This window comes from Brienomyrus brachyistius, chromosome 11 (assembly GCF_023856365.1).
Source record: "Brienomyrus brachyistius isolate T26 chromosome 11, BBRACH_0.4, whole genome shotgun sequence".
NCBI lineage: Eukaryota > Metazoa > Chordata > Actinopteri > Osteoglossiformes > Mormyridae > Brienomyrus > Brienomyrus brachyistius.
The window spans coordinates 20182369-20200032 of NC_064543.1; the positions used below are offsets into that span (position 1 = coordinate 20182369).

The following is a 17664-nucleotide window of genomic DNA, read 5'->3' on the forward strand; positions in this document are numbered from 1 at the left end:
TACTGTTCTTAAGATGGACAGAGTCTGCCGCTTGTCCGACACCCTGCATCGCTTTTCAGGGGTTACGGACGCAGCTCAAGGGCCCAATGAGGATTATTCTGTTGACCCTGGGATTTGAAATCTTTCCAATCACACACGTCTAACATTCTGACCTACACATTGCCCCCCCCCCCCCCCCCCCCCAAAAAAAAATATGGTGAACCTGTGTTTGTGCCCTTATTTGTGATGACTGGCACTGCTGGGTAATTCTGGGACTATTTCTGTGACCCAATGCATCTAAAAACAATGGTGCTGATGCTGGACTTGCCAGCATCCATCACCCTTTGCTTTGTAATCCCAACTGGGGTCGCAGGGGGGCACTGGAGCCTACCCCAGGAAAAAGGCAGGAAGCAGCGCACCACAGGGTGCAAATGTAGGGCCAATTCAGTCCTGCATGCTTTTGGACCATGGGAAGGAAACCGGAGCCCCCAGTGGACACCCACACAAAGACTGGGAAAGCGTGTGAACGCCACGCAGAAAGGAGCCTGGACGTCTTCCTGTGAGGCAGCAGCACTAACCAGTGTGCCACAGGGTCCCATTCTGTCCCATATTCATTATTTGCTCCCCTGACAAATTTTATCACAAGCCCCCCCCCCCCATAATTTATTATAGGAGCGGCAACCCTAGGTGGTGCCCAAATAAGGGATCTGCCTCCCAAACAATCCCAAGCTGCAAGGTATGGATCTGCAAGTGCAAGCAAAGAGGCATTTAAATCAAAATTAAAAATATATTTGCAAATGATAAAAGAAGGAAAAAGAGAAAAAGCTCTGAGTGGTTCTCCATGCTGGAGTTGCTATGATGAGGATCACAGTGGAGTTTGTGCCTCACAACATACAATATTAGCTTAACTGAAGGCAGTGTTTCCCAACCCGGTCCTCAGGGACCCACAGCAGTCCATATTTTTGCTCCCTCCCAGCTCCCAAATGTGGACTGTCTGGGAGAAAGCAAAAACACGGACCAGGGTCTCTGAGGACTGGATTGGGAAATGCCGGTCCAAGGAAAGGAAAACTGGCATTCGATATTCAATGCAGACAATCGCAATAGAACATGTTAGTACTCCATTCAGCCAGCTTCTAAGTGCTCATTACTGTCAGGGTCACAGAGGGCCTATCCAAGGCAGCACAGGGCACACACACATAGGGGCGACATGCTTATAAGATGCCCAAAGCATCACAGCTGACTCCCCTCAATCCAAAGGAACTGTAGATCTATTCCAGAAGCCCTCAAATAGTGAAACACAACTTCAACCAGACCACACAATTGGTCCCCCCACCGCCAATCAGTAATCAGTGGCCTTGTGTGGCAGATGGAATTAGGGCCTCAGAATAAGAACTGAGGGCCTCTGCTCTACTACAAGGTTCTTCTGGATCTGTACATTTTTCAAGCGTCATTTCAGCTGTGTATGCGTGACCGTTCTCTTTTAGTCATTACCCACGATGCATCAGTGAGGACAGGGACATCAGTAGACCACAATTCTCGTCAGGTGACTTCCTCGCCACCGTAGACCTGCGGCCATCAAATCAGTCCACTGGTCAGACTCCTGTACCCTCTCACAGCCAGTCTTAAACTCTTTCTCTCTCCCCTCATCACCCACCTATTTCTCCAGAAGCCACATACCTTGATTTGGAGGTGCTGATTGTCACCTGGAGGCCCTGGTCTGATGGGCCCTGAAGTTCAGCATCTGCACGCAGCAGGGGATTCGCCTCTGTTTACACTGTATTGGCTGACCCTCCAGCTAAAGCATAAACTTATTGAAATGTACAGTACAGAAGTTCGGATGCACCAAGCTGCCAAAAAAATAGTCATGTCGCGTCACATGACATGGCCACGTGATTTAAACACAGCAGAAATGATTTTGGAGGAGTTTCACCAGCCAATGAGTGCTCAGCGTATGTGGACCTCCTTTAGGACAGCTGAAAAAGGATCCAGGAGACCACATCATGGAACTGGTGTAGAGGGGACAGTAGGGGCAGCCAGTCCCTGGAGAAATTGGGGTTAAGTGCCTTCCTCAAGGTTCAATGGTGGGATTACTATGCCGACCCAGGGATTTGAACTGACAACCTTCTGAGTCCCAACCTACACAGCTGCCCCCCCCCCCCCCCCCAACAAATTCATTTTTTTTAATTTGTTTTTGTTCAGTGCATAACTCCATGTTATTTTATAGTTCTAAGGTCTAATTATTCTAAAATATAGAGAATAGTACAAATGAATCTTTCTGCGGGTAGGTGTGTTCAGGCTTTTGACTGGTTACTGTAAATTACATTGCAGTTTTATTTGAACTCAAGCGAGGATTTAAATGAAAGTTTGCTTGTATTTGTTATTCATCGTACCCTTTGCATGCTGGCGTCTTGAATTTCCTGAGAAGCAGAGCTTTGATCTGGGTCTCGCCTCATTGGTGTCACTGTCATTTGTAAGGGAGCAGGTCGCAGGAGCATCTTACATCGGCGTGGCAGACAACAGCACTGGCTTACAGAGCTGTCATGGAAACGACCACGCTCACTATCATCCTGATTGCGGGTCTGTTTTCCACCCACCCCTGCCTTGGAACGGAGAATATCCTGATAATGAGCAAACTGGACTGGTATGAAGCACAAACTTACTGCAGAACATATTACGGAGATCTGTCCACCATCACGAATGGGGAGGAACAGGACCAGATAAACAATATAAGGGGACATGACTTAACCTGGATTGGCCTGTACAGAGACCCAAACCATCCATCTGAGTTCATCTGGTCAGATGGTGACACGTCGCATTTCCAAGCATGGGGGGATGACCAACCCAATGACCTTGGTGGAATACAGAACTGTGTGAGGATGGAAGACATGGGCTGGAATGATTATGACTGCTTTGACGAAAATTACTTCTTCTGCTCGATCAAAAACCAAGAGATGGTCGTGGTAGAGAACCCCATGACATGGGAGGAAGCTCTGGTATACTGCAGGAATCACTACCAGGACCTGGTGAGCCTGGCGTCAGAGACAAAGCTGATACTGGCCCTGCAGAAAACAAACATTTTTCAGGGGATGTATTTCTGGACGGGCCTCCGCTTCCTGGATGACAGCTGGCTGTGGGTCGATGGAGAGCAGCTGAGGAACGGAAGCTGGTCTGCAGATCCGCTCCCCAAGTGTCCGGCGGAGCCTTTCCGCTGTGGGGCCCTGAGCACCATCACCAAATCTCAGGAAGTCTGGTCCTGTGAGGAGCGGCTGAGCTACATCTGCAACACCTAGTGATCCTACCTCAGGAGAAGAGATGCATCAAAGCACACATCAGTTGTTTAGTCTAGATTGAAATTTGGTACTGAATTTGTGCTTGACTTGAGAGAGTTTGGAGGAAAGATGGTATTCCTTACTGTGCATGAAATATTTGTACCATAATTTTCATATTAATGTATCTATTTTGCACACTCATAAAAACAAGTAGTGTGGTTAATGGTAAAATTAATTAACGGGTGTCTTCTCCTATCGTATCTCCATGGTTGGTACACCACACATATAGATGCCAACCTTCTCTTGGCAAGGAAATTACTTTTATGTTAAAAATCTTGTATCATGGTGTGTACAGATGAATGCACATTGATATATTTAGAATAAAATTAACTCATTTGAATCAATGCCCCATTTTCAATTAAAATGAAGGAATTGCAGACATCAGTATACTTGGGTTAATGTGTTTATATCTCTGGCTTCCAAGGTATCAGAGTCTGGTGAAATCTGAGAAATTATTCTCAGTTTCCATGAACAATACTATGGAATAGTTTTGGGGCATTTTGAGATTGAACTCAAAATTTCGACTTTAATCCTAGCATTTTGCTTTTGTTAAATGAGTGATAGTAAGGTCAAAAATGTCAAGATTAAAGGAGAAATTTTGCATTCAGATTCAAAATGCACAGCACCGCATTTTCATTAAATTAACTTTCTTCTGGAGAGTAAAACTGTAACAGTAATGTACATTTTTTTTCAACGAACTACTGTGTGTCTGTATGCTGTGTGTGTGTCTATGCTGTGTGTGTCTGTATATTTTCATTTTATATGGATCACATGATTGGGTGTGGATTCTAAAATTAAAATGGGTTCATGCAAATTTGACAACAGCAATTCTGTGTCTCTTAATTTAGACCCATCATCCAGACACATGCTCAACAAAAGAAAAGGAGGGTGAATCTGGAAGTATGAGGATTAAATGCAGCTTTTATCCCAGGGATGAACAACATTAAATTGTGATTAAATTTGACAAATAAGGCCTATACTCAATTAAGGGCTGAGAGGGACAGAAACTGTTCCATTCATCTTCCACCTGCTTGGCCCCATTGTGAGGGTGTGGGATCCAATCTCAGGCAGCAGAGGACAAAGGTTGAGGTCATCCTGGATTGGATGCCAGTCAGTCACAGGCCACGTCACAGAGCATGCAATTTAGGGACATCATACACACACACACAAACCCACATACATACATACAGATGGGATTCGAACACATAACCAGTAGGTGATTTGAGGGCGGGATGAGGGAAGACACCATCCTTAGTGTTAGCAAAACATTAAAAATCAATCCCCCCATGTTAACTCCCTCCACCCCCCAGCAGAGAGAGTACTGCATGTGATGTAAGCATCCTTGTGATTAGCGCTAGATAAATCCCTTGACCTGTGGTTTGTTTTTCATCTATGCTCTCACACCTGCGGTGATTTTTATGACCGCTTGTTCACTCCAGATTCGCATGCACAACGGGATGAGAGGCACACGTTAATGCAAGCAGCTTTGCTTATATTCTGAATGTGTGAAGAGAAAATGGGATCAGAAAAGAAGAGGACAGATTAGAAGTTAAATCGGCCTTAGAGTATTCAGTGTTTATTCAACATTAATTTAATCACTCAAGCGTACATGTCATACACTAACTTGATCACAAGAGTATCGCCCCATTGGGCCATCCTCCCTGCTAATAACTAACAAATCGCCTACTGTCCAAAGCAGAGCAATGTGAGCCACCCACCAATAAAAAAAACTCCCCAGCTATGATTCAAGTTTTAAAGTTATTAGAATTCTGCCATTGGTTCAAAAACACAGTCCGCCTGACTGGGTGAAATGATGCTCAGATAAGATAATCATGTTTTTAAAACACCTTTTAATAAAAGATACATATATCAAACATAACCCATCACAAATAATATAACCAATGAACAATAATTCAATGGTATCATCAACCTGCAAATTTGTTTACACATTGCACCCAGAACTGCAGGAGAACACAAAACCATGAACATCGGGATGCTCCCCTGCCCAAACCAATGATTACGCACCTTTGTGTACGACCCTATTCATCTCAGTATCTAACCTCAGTTAGGCTAAAAAAATATCCAATTCCATAGCTTTACACTTCACTCATGTCCAAGTTACTGAAGAAGAGCATCAGAATGAAATGACATCTATCAGGTGAAACATTTCTCCTCCCCTGGAGCAGGATCACTCGGCATAGCAGATGTAGCTCAGCTGCTCCTCACAGGACCGGACTTCCTGAGAGTTAGTGAAGGTGCTCAGGGCCCCACAGCGGAAAGGCTCCGCCGGACACTTGGGGAGCGGATCTGCAGACCAGCTTCCGTTCCTCAGCTTCTCTCCATCGACCCACAGCCAGCTGTCATCCAGGAAGCGGAGGCCCGTCCAGAAATGTGTCCCCTGAAAATTTTTTGCTTTCTGCAGGGCCAGTATCAGCTCTGTCTTCAACGCCAGGCTCACCAGGTCCTGGTAGTGATTCCTGCAGTATACCAGAGCTTCCTCCCACACCATGGGGTTCTCCACCACGACCATCTCTTGCACGTTCCGAGCACAGTAAAACGCATGCTTTGCATTACAATCATTAGCGTACCACAGGCCGGATGCAGTTGATGCACAGTTGATGTCGTGATCATTATGAGGCTGACCTGGTGCCCAATTATGATAAGTTAATGGATCACCATTTGTCCATTTCCACGATGAGTCATGCCGACTCAGACCAATCCAGCTCATCTGATTAGTGTCCATTGCATTTAAAAGCTCAGTCACTTCAGCATCGCTCCTAACATACGATAGGTCACTGTAGTGATTTTGGCAGTAGCTCAAGGCCTCCTGCCAATGCAAATGGCTACTGATGAAGACATTTTCCGTGACGAGGCAAGAGGCTGTAATGCAGAGACCCATAACAAGGACAGGAGTGAAGGCAACCTTCATGGTGACTCGGCGATCCAGCGCGAGGGACACTATCGCCTGCTGAGACCCGTCGCCACAAGAAACAGGGCGATGTGGTCAAGCAGACACCCAAATACAGTATGGGCTTTCCGTCGCAGGCAAATCTGGGGCGAAACATTCAAAAAATCCTGTGCTGGAAGACATGGCCAAGCAAATACAAATAACAGGATTTGCATCCATTTTCAGTATTAGTAAAACTGTTTGGAATGATGAAATTAATAATAAAATATATATATATATATATATATAATGAAAACCACACTTAGGATAATGGGGATATAAAATAAATATTACGGACTTGGTTTGCATTATGCAATTCAGAAAAAAAATCTCTGGTATTGATCACAATCGAAAACAATATTTGTGTAGGATCAAGCAGATATAACTGAAGAAATTAAGAGAAATTTGAGAAGGCCGTTGATTTTGATTTTTTTTTTCATTTATTTAGTTGGTGGCTGTTATTTGTTTGATGAGACTTGCTTTTGTCATGAACCTCAGGAGTTTTACAGCATTTTGATTCTACCCAGGCTGGGGTTCACTCTGGCCAGGATGCCACCACATCACAGAGCACACAGACACATACGCACACAGACATACAGACAGACAGACACACACACACAGACAGACACAAGCACACAGACACACACACACACAAACACACAGACACAAACACACAGACACATACGCACACAAACATACAAATGGACACACACACAGCATACAGACACACACAGACACACAGATACAGACATACAGACACACACACAGACACACATGTCTGTATTCATATCTTTGTGAAGACCATCCCTTCACTTCTATGGGCAAAAACCTAATCGCATCTATGACACCCATAACCCCACTCAGCACTGCCTTAACCATAAGTAACCAAACTAAACATAAGACATGAAGCATTTTTAGTTTTCTGATTGCATTCACAGATATTTTTGGGGACCTGTCTCCACAAGCTAAAAAGTAACAGCTTTTGGCATATGGTAAATACACCCCCCCCCCCCCCCCCACACACACACACACACACACACACACACACACACACACACACGCAAACACAAACCTACACAGACAGTGATACTCACAGTGCTCATGAGTTTAATCAGGCATGCAAATTGTCAGCAGAAGAAGCCAAATCAGAAAAGATACAAAATATGCATTTAATGGTGATACAGCATTTTTACTCATCGTGAAACAAGGAATTTAAATGAAAGTTTGTTTCGGTTTTGCATGAGTTATAGGTTTTCCAGTTCATTTGCATACCTTCTGCTGGATTTGCCTGCAAATCACAGATCTCATTTGAGTGCCAGTCCAGCTGTGTAACCCCAGTGCCCCACAAAATGCAATATCAGGCACACAGGCCAGGTGTTACTGTATAACAGGTCTAATTGATGGTCTGGGAACATTTCTGACACAACAACAAAGACAAATATACAGATGAGTGCAACATGTTCATAAATGTCATAAGTATTTTGGTAACGCTTGATGGGGTATAAATAATGTAGTAGTACACTCTTACTAATGTATTAATTAATCAGAAGCGAAGTGTTACATACTGATCTCATGTTCATACATCATTAATTCATGTATTTCATGCAGTTACTATATTTGTTCATGATTTGTACTTGAGTAGTAACTACATTACTAAGTTACTTGTGCCCTCTCAAGTAAAATGTCACCAATATTTTTTCTATGCTGTCTATGCACTGTGACTGCAAATGACCTGTGAGACTCAACTTTCCAGACATGGGCAACTAACCCAGTCAAGCCCAGAGACCGTGGAGCTTTGTAGGGCATGTGGCAGGATGGTTATTGCAGTGAGCAATCCCAGTTCTCCAACTCAGGCCAGATGCCCGAGATGCTGCTGCAGTGTCCTCCAAAAAGACTTACTAGATGATGCTTTTAAATGCGTCACCTTACCTTCATATGGGGTGTTTCTCAATGTGCGTATTTGACCACACTTGTGCTTTTTTGTACCTGTTTTATGTCATCTCCCGGTGCTGAAGACCAATTCCTATACTAAGAAGTACAGAGGACGACCCCAGATGTAGTTCTTGCCCCACCCCAAATATCAAGGATACATCGGCTGCATCCTCGACAGACGAGACCAATCCCATGATTCGCTGCACCCCAAATGCATTCTTGGCAGGCAAGTTTGCAAGGCCACTCCTGCTAGGACCACAAGTACGACTTCTGTGTTCCTGGTATTCAGAAACACCCAGTTTCTGGTTTTACCTGATATGTTGCATTGTGTCTGAACATATGCTTATCACACACAATTCGTGTGCTCTCCTGTGCGGTGAGATGTAATGTACTGTACAGACCCCTTTCACTTGGTGAAACGCCTCTCAAATCACAATAAACTGGTACCAGCCTCTGGATCAAAACTAATATGTAATTTGTGTGATTCTTCTCTAAACCATACTGGAAGAAAGAGAAGGCACATAATATTAACACAATACAATGGAACTGTCTTTATTTTTTAAATGATCTCTGATACAGGCTGTACCAAAACTCAGATACAAAAGCTGTCTTACAATCCATAATAAAACTTACTAAGGGTTTTGCTTTGAAGCCCCATGTTTCAAACCCTGCAATGATGCCTCGAAACACCAGAACTACTTATGTTCCCCAGTTTGTCCTGTGTATGTGCTGATGTTATTGGTCTCCATGGAAACAGTTACTGGGCACCAACAGTGAATTGGTATGGCAAACGTTGCAACACAATCTTCTGTCACAAAAGGGAAACGACTAGAGGGACACCGAAGTAGCCAGTGACGATAATATATATAAAAAGACTTTGGGAAATGTAAAAACAGAAAAGAATGAGATCGCAACCGTGGGTTTGTTGACATATAGCTGGTAGATGGTGAAAGTTTTCTGGATAATTAAAAAAAAACAGGTCATATGCATATGCTGCAGAGAACTAGGGAAGATAAGGGAGAAATATTTGTTCCTTTTGACTTTTCAAAGATGAACTACACACACAAGCCCTGATACGCTTGACTGCCGAGGATGGTTTTGGATCAGATGATCACTGACGATACAGCAAATGATCCCACAGAAAATCACATCCCAAAACATTTCAGGACAGAAAAACCTGCAACAGTCCTCAATGTCCAACAAAACTGGCAGTCGCTAACTTGTCTTGACTGGAGCTCGGTCAACAAAATATTCAGCCAACATGCAACCACGCAACAAAGGATGCTGGACCAAATGATGCAGTAAAAGGAGCTGCCAGATACAGCATATACTGCTTTTTATATAAGACTCTGAGAAAAGAGGGGCTGGTTTAGAAGGCTCCTACTTTAGAAGTTCTTGGCCTCACTTCCTCCATATCACTTTTTATTAAGGTCAAACATCTACTGATGTCACACAGACCTATAAAAGAAGTGTTTAATATGAAAAATATACAAATTAACTTCCAGTTTATATTTAAATTGGTGGATCTTATGATACGTTTCCCAATGCCATAGAAAAACAATGATACATCATAAAAGTGCAAAGAACATGGTAACAGCAGGTTATCCCTTGACAGAAGCCTGTTCTTGCATATGGCACTAAATTAAATAATAAGGAAAATAAACAGAAAGGCAGGCATCAAAAAAGGTTGGGTGGATTTACTAAAGGTTTGATTTCTATACTTTACATGACAACAGAACGCAGCAATCCTAGGGCAAAGGGTATAAAGTATTAGATCTCAGCTTAAAGAGAGAGGAAAACTCCCTGTCCTTGTGAACCAAAAATAAATAGCAATACAAAATAAAAACAAGTGCTGCTCTTAAAATAATCACAAACGCCCAAGAAGGTATTGTGCATTTAAAAAAAAAAAAGACATTTATATATGGGACCCATGTGACCAATGAAAACTTGACTTGAAGGCGGTGGCGGAGCCATGTGACTTGGAGAGCCAATAGTAGTGTCCTATCCTAAGACTGGGTTTTACACTGTCTAAACAGATGATTTTGAGCTTACACTTGCTAAGTTTGTTAAGGGTACATTTTTCTACAGAAAACAAAAATAACAACAGATGACCCTGGCAGTGACTGTAGTAACTGGGTGTGCAGAGAGCTGCTGCTGGTGTCTATCAAAAATAAATTTTGACTCCAACTGCCCCCTCACGGTAACACAAAAGCAGGACTGTAGCTATGGACAGCTCGCCTTCCCGGTAGCTCGACAAGACCTTCGCTGTCGACTCTTGTAACATACACAGCATGTTTCTGCGTCGCTCTGGGCTCTCGAACATCACATGGCTATATTACGGCTCTTTGGCCTGTTCATTGGCTTTAAAAGACAGTGATGGAGACCTCACTCCTGTGTTCCTACTAGCACAGTCACAAGGTCCTCCTCTTCTTCAGAGAATGGTAAAAAAAAGCAGGAAAGAAAAAACAAAAAGTAGAGAATGATAAGCACACAAAACTATTCTTTCTGTCAGTTTATAGTACAACTATAATCCAAAAATAGATGCATTTTCCTTGCTGTGCCTTTCTTCAAAAATGTCAAAAATATTCCTTCTGTGTTTTACTTTTAGTGAAATAACTATTTACAAGTCCTTCACAACAGAGTTCAGGGGTCAAAGGTTTAGGATGGGAATGTCAAAAAGGTCACAGAGGCCTTCGCTTTCATCCAGGTTGTATATGTAGTCATGGTCGCCTGGTGGAGGGGAGAGTCGCAGCAGGGGGGAGAAGACTGCAGGGGTACAGAACAGAGAGTCACATCATATCAGCATGAGAAAACTGCAGGGGTACGGAACAGAGTCACATCATATCAGCATGAGAACATTCACTTCACACCTTAGGCTGGGGCAAAAATTAGGCTATGGATTTCTCTCTAAAACATTCTTTTAACAACTGCTACTTAGGTCTACAAGGCTCACAATCAAGCAAGGAACCCATAAGGGCAGTTTGTACCAGTCTACAATTACAAAAAAACACGCCAGGACCCTCAGGCTGAACCACTGAGAAGACGACTGGTCATACCAACCTTCTGAGGACATGAGCTCCTCCAGGAGATCGGCACTCATGATTTCTGAAGCCAAAGACGAACGCAGGGAAAGACAAAGATGTAAATGGCAAGAAAGAAAAGGATAAATAACATATCATCTGCATTTACTCACGGTCAGAATCAAACCGCTCACATTTTAACTTCATCAGTGGTGATTACCTTTTGTGGGGTCAAACATGTCTGAGAATTCCTTAGGAAACTCCATCACTAGAAAAAAGTGCATATAGAGGGTAAGAGCACAGTCGTTCACATCCAAATGGTCCTGCTTCCTCTGGACTGCACCATAAGGCACTCAATAAAACCAGAGACGAATTAATGACATTTTGAAAAACAACCTAAGGCTAACTCACAGTCTGGGACATCAGCCTTGACAGTTTCAAAGACTGCCGCAGAGGGTGGGACCGAGGAGCTCTGGTCCAATGAGGTGGAAGACTGGAGTGGCTGGATGTCCAATGATGTTTTGGAAGGGGCGGGTGCATCTTTGGTGGTTGAGACACGTTCAACGGCATTGGTACAACTCAATGTCACTAATAAAAAAACGGTGAAAAAAAAATAGAAAAGGAGATGAACAGCGAAGAATAACTTTGCTAGAAGTTTAAAAAAAAAAATACAATGGAGAAAGCACAGGTATACTGAGAAGCAGCTGCTTTTCATATGTATACATCATGTATTACTGAAACCTTAGTCTAAAGCAACACCTGGCATTTGTGGAAACTGCCTGAAGCCTGAGTGCAATAAAAAGCTAAAGGCACAGACTGTGCGTCCAGTCAGGTATTTTCCAGTGATACAAAGGAGCTCCAGGCCCAGGTCCCCACCGGAGGCAGGCTCAGAGGCACCAACGCCTGGGGTGGAGGCAGGAGAGACTGTGGAACGCCGTCTGTGGGTGCCATCTGGAGTCTGAGGGGCGCCTGGCCCAGTTGATGGAGGCGTCTGCTTAGGGGTGGCGGCAGGAGGGACTGCCGACCCCTGGAGCATGTCCTCAAGCGGCGGGACAGGCACCACCACCGGGGTGGAGCCAGACGGGTCCTTATTGACCAGCAGGACCTCAATGGGGCTCATCGCACTCTTCAGGTGAATCTGATATTTTTTCTGCCTGTTTGAAACCTGTAGGGAAGAGAGCAGATTGAGGAAGATGTGAGGTAAGCATTGGAATGGGAAAGGAGGATTAAACGAGGGTGAAGGGGGGCATGAACCAGGAGCTAAACCTACCGTCTCGGGGATGGGCACCTCCAGCTGCGTGCCTGAGGGAGCGCGAATGGCCAGGAGGGTGTCACCTGGGGGGACACAGGATGAGGGACACGGTGACAATAGCGTAAGAGAGTGAGGGAAATGTAGAGACAGAGTGGAAGGTAAAATGGTTAGTGCTTAGGACAGAGCGTGCATGATAGCGAAATTAACCAGCTTACCTTTGAAGCAGCTGCAGATGTCATCATGAGTAACGTAAACCAAAGTTAGCCTGTGTTAAGGGCCAAGCAGGAACACAGCATGAAGGCGGCAGTGGCTCCAGTATATACATGAATGGCTGGCATCCTTCCCAATATCTGCACCAATCACAGCAGTGCCATTCTCTTACAGCCTCCTTCCGAGGCACAGGTGCATTACGGGACGGCTCTGTAAAGGATATCGACTGTTCTGCGTGTCGTCCGTCACATTTTTAATGCTCTGCTGCACCCAGACCCTCTGCTGGTCCAGCTCATGTTCCCGTCGATCCAGGTCTTCCAGCTCCCCCTTCAGGTCGATCAGTTTGTCTGCGATTTCTCGCGTGTTACAGCCTGGCCCCACACCCCTGCGAATGGAGCAGAGCAGAGGGTGGGGGTGTTAAACAGCTCAGAAGTGAGAACTGCCCCACCAGCACCCACACGGCCAGCTACCGGGATTGTTGTATTTGAATCTACTACTTACAAACTTGCACATACAGAAATGTATGCAATAAGTGCACATATGCATGCACATTTATGAATCACACTATAGATCAGAGCACCCCAAGCACTTACTTCCATTGGATGCTGTTCTTGGACTTTTTCTCAATCAAACCAATCCCTTCCAGAACGTTGGTGATGTCATAGATGCGTCTCTTCTGTCTGACTGCAAGTGTGTCAGCTGCCTGTGCAGGATGAGATGCTTATTTTCACCTACAATTAAATGAGACACTCCACCTGTGGCAGCCGTGAGAAGTGCTTATCCTGGGCAGTGCTGTGGGGGAGGCCAACCCAGACAGCAGAGGGCACCAGACAGGGGTGCACACTAGACAGGACAGCAGACTGCTACAGGGCGCGTGGGCACACATAGACACACACAAAGTGGCATCTTTATAACCATCTCAGCTGACTCCTCACAATCTGAATGAATTCAAAATCCATCCATCCATCTTCCAAACCGCTTGTCCTACTGGGTTGCGGGGGGGTCCGGAGCCTATTCCGGAAGCAATGGGCACGAGGCAGGGAATAACCCAGGACGGGGGGCCAGCCCATCGCAGGGCACACTCACACACACCAGTCACTCACATGTGCACTCCTACAGGCAAATTAGTAACTCCAATTAGCCTCAGCATGTCTTTGGATTGTGGGGGGAACGACGACACGGGGAGAAAACGCAAACTCCACACACATGCAACCCAGGCGGAGACTCAAACCTGGGTCCCACAGGTGTGAGGCAACAATACTAACCACTGCACCACCATGCCGCCCCGAAATCTACAGGTAATTTCATGCAAATTAGTCTGACTACATGTCTTTGGACTCTGGAAGGAAACCAGTATTAAAGAGCACAGGGCAGGAAGCAGGAGGCACCTGCCTGAGAGGACAGTTTGCTGAATGATATTCAGCTTACTCATGCGTAGTTTATGTCAAATATCCAGGTATGCTGCTACCTCCCTTCTCTAGTCCTACATGAGGCTGTCACTCAACGGTTGATGTAATTACACTTGATTTACAATCAACGATCAGCGACCTGAAATCTTATCTATTCCACAAAATCTGGGCCCAACTAACTTACACTTCAGGACATAGGGCAGGAACATAGTGACATACAAGTCCCTCCTATCTATGAAAATACATTTAAACTACTTATTAATTATTAATTGCACCCTATTTTGTAAGCAACACAACATTTTTGTAAAGCGGGCATGTACAGAGCATCATAAAGTCTATGAAATTAAGAACCAACCTCAAACATTTAAAAGTGCCTACATTTGGACACAAATGGACACAAAAATTTAAAGATATTTATATTTTAAAGCTCAATATATTCAAGGAATGTCACAAATCAAACCGTAGCTCAAAGTCTGCATTTCACAATTTAAAGCACAAATGACAGGCATTGAAATGCTTGCTTTTAAATTGCATTTTAATGCTCATAAACTGAAAGTTAACTAAGCTGTTCTTTCAATGTTTATAACATATTTCCCTACTTAACACCTGACTGCTGCACTGAATGCTAAAATAAGCAACTATAAAAATAATCTGATTATCCAGCATTTTTGAGAATCACCCCAGATTACTGGGTAATCTAACTGCCTCTGCAGTATACATTTTCAGCATCAAATGGGAAAGCGAGAGGTAAACAAAACCACGAAGAGTTAAACATAAACAGGCCGTTAGCATCCATCGGGGCATCCATTCCCAGTCCGTGTGAGATTCCCACAGGCTCAGCATCGCAACACATTCTGTTGCTTTGCCATGTTAATATGTACATAAATCGGCCACAATAAAGTCGAAAGTGGTCACTTGAACAGAACAACATAATTCTGCAAGTAATATACGCCACATGATGGGTTACTGTGTGAAAATATGATACAGTACCTGTGTGTGAGAGTATAATACTAACAAAACAACCCAGCTAGGGCAATTAGGTGACTCACGGTAATTAGGACACTTGGCCCAATAATACCTCATGTAACAACACTGTATCATTGTTTCATCACTGTATGCTTCTTTAAAGACAAACAAATAGTTCGTTCAGATACCCCAACTGGACCCGTATTTTGTGATTTAAACATGTGCAGTTATTTTTATTATTGCGAACAATCCCAGCAGTACAGTGCAGGCAGTTAGGTCATACACCTCTGGATCGTTGTTTTTTCCCCACTGGGAAAACACCGGCCAACCACCCACATCGGTGTCACTCACACGGGGAACAAGCCTACGGACCGAGCTGCATTCCCCTTCCCCGTCCTGGATGAAGTTTCAGTTTCCATGGCGACACAGCGGGAGAGGCGCCGCTGAACAGCTCGCGACCAGCTCACCACACGCGGCCCCCGTGCGCGGCTCAGGCGCGGAGAGGAAACCATAATGCAAAAATACCTGATCTCCGTTATATACAGGAAAATGTATGTCGAGACTCCCCGCATGTGTAACTATAAGTGGTGGGTTACATATCCGACGGCAGCACATGTTGCGTTCTATAGCAAATGTGCAAGGTTTAACCTCCATTTTTGATAACCAAGGTGGAAACACCTCAATCAAAACGTATTAAAAATGAATTTACTGGACTCCAGTGAAAGTGCATATAAACGTTACGCGAAAATACATAAACTGAAAAACTCCTGCGTTACTCTTATCTGCTAACCAGACTTACACATTATACTTTTAAAGCTCGGAAATTTTCGGTAGTAATCAATATTAAGATTACATTTTCTTTTAATTACTTGTCATTATTGTGAACATGGGTTAAATGTGTACCGGTGATTGTTCTGTGTCTAGTCTTGCTACATAATAACAATCAGGAAACACGTATTATTCCAGCCACAAGGGACATACGAGCACAGCCAAAGCAAAACAAACAGCTAAGTATTCCAGAAAATTAATTTAGATGTAATTAGATCAGGAAACGAATTTGGGATAAGAACATCCAAAGTCAAGAGTCCATTCCGACGAGGGGTACATATTAACTCCTGAATAACCTGGTTGTTTCACACTCTAAGCATGAAGCCTCGAGTAAAAAAAAATCAGTATGCTCTTTGGCAGGACAAAACTATGTTTGGCAGCAGATTTAAAATGAAATATTTATATCCCTATCAATTACTCGCAAAGAGCAAAACATGCTTACTACTTTGAGGTCTAGCACTCCGTCCTTAGCCTCCTGTAGTAAATTAACAAATTTAGTCGTGAGCAATCCGAGACTCTTTTCATGCCGGCTCGGCGTCTGACACTGTAGTGACTCAGCCATGGCATCCAGCTCAGTTCTGCTCAGCTCCAAATCCATCTGGTTACTGTCCGGTTCTGAATGCTCGGGTTGCCGCTGGTCACCGGGGAGCGCTGCTTCTTACACCCTCACGTCGCCACGCCAGATCTCGGTGACACGCGGCCAGCTGCGTCCTACGGCTGTGGGCCACGCGCGGTTCGTCAGTCTCGAGCAGGTTCGGCCCAAGTTCGGCTCACGGACCCGGAATCCGTTTGATTCACAGCTACCGGCAATGAGGTCCTACAGTATAAAGCCGTTAGATGTGCAGTGCATGCTGGGATGGATTTAAACCTCAGGGACCGTCTGCAAAAAGAAACCCGACGGACGAATAGTAAAAAAGTGAACCCATCATAAAATAGCATGGTCAAAGTAGCCTCTTTCAGAAACTGTATAGTAACAACACATCGAAGTAAAGCTTATTTTATAAATATTGCTGTATAATTTCAGTACTAGTAGATGCAGGGTAACATTAGATGTCACCAAGCAGCGTAGAAAATACCGAGTTAATTCTGGAAGCCAAGCAGGATGGTAAGCGTTGCTTTCGTCGAACTTCGTTCTACAAATTGAAATTGTATCATAGCGATTTAAGAACAATCAGTATGACTAAATCTATTAAATGACTCAACACAAATTATCTAATGGTTAAATAATCCGCGATTTAAGAAATTATTCGGATGTTGAGATGCGTAGTAAATTTAAATATTTCGGTTACGGTGTCAACACACACAAATTCGCTGTGCGTGTCAGAAATTGCGATACCAAGCAACAATTTTGTGATAGACCGCTTTTTGTTTGATAGTTACAGCAAAACCGTGCAAACGTGCTGGTAGTTTAAAACTCCCTCCTGCAGACACCCAACGAGAGGCCCGCATTCTCTCTTTAAACAATACTTCCTGTTTTCTATCGCATTAACCCAAATATTCAAGAGCGACCCAATGAACTACTACTTGTGTTAAGGGGGTGTCTCCAACTGACACACCGCTGAGGCACACGAAAAAGCGTGTTCTCTGCGAGATTTCCAGAGGACCGGACTAGTTTCAACCCTAGTTTTAAACAGGCTTGTTTGGCTAATTACGTAGATAAATTTAAGCGATACATTAATCTTGAAAATCCGTCTCCCATAAGTAGTATTAAATTGAAAACGAAGCCCCCCCTCCCGCCAGCTTCATATCACTATCCGATCCTCGTGAACCTTCCTCAAGTTTCATAGGCAAA

General features: G+C 44.1%; 3 protein-coding genes across 4 annotated transcripts; 1 reads left to right on the plus strand and 2 right to left on the minus strand.

Annotated features, from left to right (window-relative positions):
* The first annotated feature begins 2459 nt into the window (after nucleotides 1-2459).
* On the plus strand, nucleotides 2460-3483 carry nitr3r.1l (novel immune-type receptor 3, related 1-like). Its single transcript, XM_049031519.1, has one exon. It carries the CDS (start codon nucleotides 2520-2522, stop codon nucleotides 3267-3269), a length of 750 nt encoding a protein of 249 aa, XP_048887476.1. The 5' UTR covers nucleotides 2460-2519; the 3' UTR covers nucleotides 3270-3483.
* Nucleotides 3484-5267: 1784 nt separating this feature from the next.
* Nucleotides 5268-6262, minus strand: LOC125752042 (lymphocyte antigen 75-like). The gene has a single exon (XM_049031573.1). The coding sequence runs from the start codon at nucleotides 6235-6237 to the stop codon at nucleotides 5497-5499; it is 741 nt and encodes a 246-aa protein (XP_048887530.1). The 5' UTR covers nucleotides 6238-6262; the 3' UTR covers nucleotides 5268-5496.
* Nucleotides 6263-9646: 3384 nt separating this feature from the next.
* LOC125751387 (transcription factor E2F4-like) lies at nucleotides 9647-17480 on the minus strand. 2 transcript variants are annotated; one of them, XM_049030106.1, is made up of 10 exons: nucleotides 16315-17480; nucleotides 13263-13372; nucleotides 12893-13054; nucleotides 12675-12718; nucleotides 12478-12542; nucleotides 12084-12372; nucleotides 11619-11795; nucleotides 11428-11475; nucleotides 11248-11292; nucleotides 9647-10953 (listed from the first exon to the last, which is right to left on the minus strand). In XM_049030106.1, exons 1-10 carry the CDS (start codon nucleotides 16468-16470, stop codon nucleotides 10838-10840), a joined length of 1212 nt encoding a protein of 403 aa, XP_048886063.1. In that variant the 5' UTR covers nucleotides 16471-17480; the 3' UTR covers nucleotides 9647-10837. The 2 variants fall into 2 exon arrangements, with proteins under 2 accessions (XP_048886063.1, XP_048886064.1); XM_049030107.1 differs by having other exon boundaries at nucleotides 13605-16457.
* Nucleotides 17481-17664: the final 184 nt, after the last annotated feature.